Source organism: Babylonia areolata, chromosome 23 (assembly GCF_041734735.1).
Source record: "Babylonia areolata isolate BAREFJ2019XMU chromosome 23, ASM4173473v1, whole genome shotgun sequence".
Lineage (NCBI taxonomy): Eukaryota > Metazoa > Mollusca > Gastropoda > Neogastropoda > Buccinidae > Babylonia > Babylonia areolata.
In genome coordinates, this window is record NC_134898.1 from 52,617,603 (window position 1) to 52,622,602 (window position 5,000).

The following is a 5,000-nucleotide window of genomic DNA, read 5'->3' on the forward strand; positions in this document are numbered from 1 at the left end:
GTACCCCCCCCCCCCACCCCACCCGTCACCACCCACTACTTTTGCTTCCTTTGACATGTAACGTACAGGAGGGGTTTTTGATCATGAATTATATGGATACTTATGTAGCGCCTCTCCTGGGCTGGAGACCAAGCTTAAAGCGCTGTACAAACAGGCAGTCATTTTCACAACAAGCAGTCATTTTCACAACAGGCAGTCATTTTCACAACAGGCTGTCTTCCTGGGTAAAGCGGAACTGACGGCTGCCATTGGGCGCTCATCATTTGTTTCCTGTGTCATTCAATCGGGGTTCAGTCACGCACATGTAATACTCATGCAGACATGTAACATTTTACGTCTATGACCATTTTGTCTATTTATGTAAGCAGCCATACACCATTTTGGTGGAAGTGCATCCTGGGTATGTTGTTGTTTCCACAACCCACCGAACGCTGACATGGATACTCACGAAAGGGGTTCAGGCACTAGCAGGTCTGCACATTTGTTGACATGGGAGTTCGGAAAATCTCCACATTTTTCCCACCAGGCGGCGTGGGGCGAGGGGTGCGGGGTGCGTCAGTATCAGTATCAGTATCAGTATCAGTAGCTCAAGGAGGCGTCACTGCGTTCGGACAAATCCATATACACTACACCACATCTGCCAAGCAGTTGCCTGACCAGCAGCGTAACCCATCGCGCTTAGTCAGGCCTTGAGAAAAAAAAGAAGAAAAAAGAGAGAAAAAATGAATATATAAATAATCGAACTAAGAAAGAAGTAAATCAATATTTAAATATGAAAAAAAGAAAAGAAAAAGAAAAAACAACAACAAACCCACCTCCTCCTTTTCAACAACTTGATTTAACCCGCAGAAGGGTTAATTTCCACAAATGTTCCTGACCGGGGATCATTGGAGGTCAGCCCATAACCACCCCAGAGTAAAACAGCATGGGGGCCAGTAGTTGGGCGGTTGCATCGGGCACACCCCTGCATGTGATGTGAACTGCGGAGCGGCTGACCTGTACTGTTTCCATGGGATGTCAACGTGCCTGCTGTGCTTACTGTCGTGACAAGAGCCACGACGTCCCGATCAGCTGGGATGTCAACGTGCCTGCTGTGCTTACTGTCGTGACAAGAGCCACGACGTCCCGATCAGCTGGGATGTCAACGTGCCTGCTGTGCTTACTGTCGTGACAAGAGCCACGACGTCCCGATCAGCTGGGATGTCAACGTGCCTGCTGTGCTTACTGTCGTGACAAGAGCCACGACGTCCCGATCAGCTGGGATGTCAACGTGCCTGCTGTGCTTACTGTCGTGACAAGAGCCACGACGTCCCGATCAGCTGGGATGTCAACGTGCCTGCTGTGGTTATTGACAAGAGCCACGACGTCCCGATCAGCTGGGATGTCAACGTGCCTGCTGTGGTTATTGACAAGAGCCACGACGTTCCAATCAGCTGGGATGTCAACGTGCCTGCTGTGGTTATTGACAAGAGCCACGACGTCCCGATCAGCTGGGATGTCAACGTGCCTGCTGTGCTTACTGTCGTGACAAGAGCCACGACGTCCCGATCAGCTGGGATGTCAACGTGCCTGCTGTGCTTACTGTCGTGACAAGAGCCACGACGTCCCGATCAGCTGGGATGTCAACGTGCCTGCTGTGCTTACTGTCGTGACAAGAGCCACGACGTCCCGATCAGCTGGTCAAGGCAAGGAACACGCGGAGCTTGACTGACACCACGTGGCCGGGTCGCTGTGGTTCGTTAAAGGTTAAAGGTCCCTTCGCCCTTAGAATAACAACAATAACAACAACAACTTGTAGATGTGATTCCTACTTGTCAACGTGATTACACAAGTTTACTTTAGTTCCTTGAACTTGTCCGCTCAAGTTCTCTGTTTACTTGTTTCTTATTGTGCATGGCTTAAACAAGCCATGCTTGGTGGCCTTCCCATCCTTCTCTCTGCTTCCGTCCTAGTGCATTGGCATCGGCTGACATTCAGAGCCAACAGCAAAGTGAGAGCTGTATGATCAATGGATTCTCCACTGAAACTGGAAGTCATTTAAAGCTTTGTCTTTTGTGAAGGACTACGACTCTGAAATTAGGAGGCAATATTGCTCTGGCTCTTGGTGCTGCAGCCCTCTGGGCTAGTTGGCCTTTGGGAACCATCGCATCGCCGACTCTCCTAAAACCCTCTTGGCCGAAAGAGTGGGGACGTAACTTGGGCAAGACACTCTCCGCTATAATCAAACTGAAGCCCAGATAGCCAGGACAGCAGATGCCACCTCTGCTATTCTGGTGGTCAGAGTCGGACACGATCGACTATCATACTTAGGCCATGTTGTTTCTTTGAATAAAAATTGAACAAAACAAAAAAACAAAAAACAAAACAGAAACGAAAACACACACAAAAGAAAAACAACAACAAAACACTACTACTACTGCTAAAGTTTATTTAACGCCTTTCCATGTAAACTATATACTCAAGGGTTGTAGGTCCCATCATCATCATCATCATATCGATAATCGTAACAACAACAACATCAACAACAGCACTACTGCAGTTTACTATATGCCTTGCCATGTAAAACATGCTAAATTGCACCTTAGAACTTAGAAATCGACGTGCAAAAAACATGCTTTTAAACACTAGGTTCATTTGATATTTCACATTTATTGTACCTAGGACTCGGCATAGAAGACAAGGCCCAAAGCTCCGTTTCGGCACGGTGTTGTGTCCAGGAAGACGAGGCCCAAAGCACCGTTTCGGGGTGGTGTTGTGTCCAGGAAGACGAGGCCCAAAGCACCGTTTCGGGGTGGTGTTGTGTCCAGGAAGACGAGGCCCAAAGCTCCGTTTCGGGGTGGTGTTGTGTCCAGGAAGACGAGGCCCAAAGCTCCGTTTCGGCACGGTGTTGTGTCCAGGAAGACGAGGCCCAAAGCTCCGTTTCGGCACGGTGTTGTGTCCAGGAAGACGAGGCCCAAAGCTCCGTTTCGGGGTGGTGTTGTGTCCAGGAAGACGAGCCCCAAAGCTCCGTTTCGGCACGGTGTTGTGTCCTAGGGAAAGGTTCATTACTCCGCTTTTCTTCCTTCCACCCATGTGGGAATCGATTGGCTATCATACCTGATTTCGGGTCATTGAACACACACACACACACACACACACACACACACACACACACACACACACACACACACACACACACGCACACAGACACACACACACACACACACACACACACACACACACACACACACACACTGTTGGAAAACATTAGTTTCTTTATAATTTTGTGCATTGCCATTCTGGTTTGATTATGTTGACAGAACTGATATCTTCAACTAAAACAAAATTGGGTGTTGGCAGGCACAAAAATTTCCTTAGAAAAGGTATCTGTTTAAGCTTACCACACACACACACACACACACACACACACACACATTCACACACACACACACACACACACACACACACACACATTCACATACACACACAGCACACACACACACATACACACACATTCACACACACACACACACACACACACACACACACACACACACACACACACACACACACACACACACACACACACAACACAGACACACACACACACACACACACACATTCACATACACACAACACACACACACACACACATACACACACACACACACACACACACACACACACACACACACACACACACACACACACACATACATACATACATATATACAGACATACACACACCACGGATAGACAGCCCAACCCTGTGTTATCGCACAGACTGACGGAGTGTGTAAACACGTGAGCCAAAAATAAAAGTATGCAAATGTCACCCAGCAGGGCAGCGAAAGTCACAGCTAGGCTGGCCTTTGAAGCTGGTCAGGGTCAGTGCTCTCTCTCTCTCTCTCTCTCTCTCTCTCTCTCTCTCTCTCTCTCACCCCTCTCTCTCTCATTGTATTGCGTTGAGCTGGATGTGTGTGTGTGTGTGTGTGTGTGTGTGTGTGTGTGTGTGTGTGTGTGTGTGCGTGCGTGCGTGTGTGTGTGTGTGTGTGTGTGTGTGTGTGTGTGTGTGCGTGCGTGCGTGTGTGTGTGTGTGTGTGTGTGTGTGTGTGTGTGTCTGTCTGTCTGTCTGTCTGTCTGTCTGTGTGTCTGTGTTTGAGAGAGAGAGAGAGAGACAGGAAGAGAGAGAGAGAGAGAGAGAGAGAGAGAGTGGTATAAAGGACAGACAGACAGACAGACAGCCACGCAGAGAACAGTACGTCAACAGATTAACTTTGACATACATATGAAATTAAACAAATCAAAACAGAAAGACAGAAAAAAAAAAAAAAAAGGAGACATTTTCCCTTGCAACACCTGTGGGAAGTGCTGCGAATCCAGAATCGGCCTCTTCTCCCATATGAGGACACACACGGACAGATAAGCCTGCCTGCCTACTCATCTGTCGGACCGACGGGAGACTCCATCATGCCACGTCAATCTTATTTCACTACGATTCAACAGTTAAGGGGTTAATTTTTTTTTAAACCTCGTGTCCACTCAGTACAAAATGTCAATGACTCTGGTCGTGATCAGCATGCATTAAGTACAGACAGGCACCACATCATGGCCATTCAACCACACCCTTGATGACTCCACAGCAAACGCATTACGTATCATACCCAACTGATCAGTCAAATGACGTCAGCTCCAGGGCGTTGTGAAACGTCCGTCCCCCATCAACATGATCAATCATCAACAGACCGTGTTCAGTTGGTTAAAGAACTGTTTGATTAGGACGCCTCCCCCACCAAACGCTCAATCATCAACAGACCGTGTTCAGTTAGTTCACGAACTGTTTGATTAGGACACCTCCCCCACCAAACGTTCATCAACAACAGACCGTGTTCAGTTAGTTCACTGTTTGATTAGGACACCTCCCCCACCAAACGTTCATCAACAACAGACCGTGTTCAGTTAGTTCACGAACTGTTTGATTAGGACACCTCCCCCACCAAACGTTCATCATCAACAGACCG

At 48.0% G+C, this 5,000-nt stretch overlaps 1 protein-coding gene across 2 annotated transcripts in view; it reads left to right on the forward strand.

Moving 5' to 3' along the window:
* Window positions 1-5,000, forward strand: part of LOC143297988 (ciliary microtubule associated protein 1B-like) — a 20,378-nt gene that overhangs the window by 9,348 nt on the left and 6,030 nt on the right. Inside the window, exon 3 of one of the 2 annotated variants that reach the window (XM_076610624.1) lies at window positions 2,662-3,039. The exons of the other annotated variant lie outside the window; for it this stretch is intronic. Coding sequence (XP_076466739.1) covers window positions 2,662-3,039 — 378 coding nt within the window. The remainder of the gene's footprint in view (window positions 1-2,661; window positions 3,040-5,000) is intronic. 2 annotated transcript variants of the gene reach the window in all.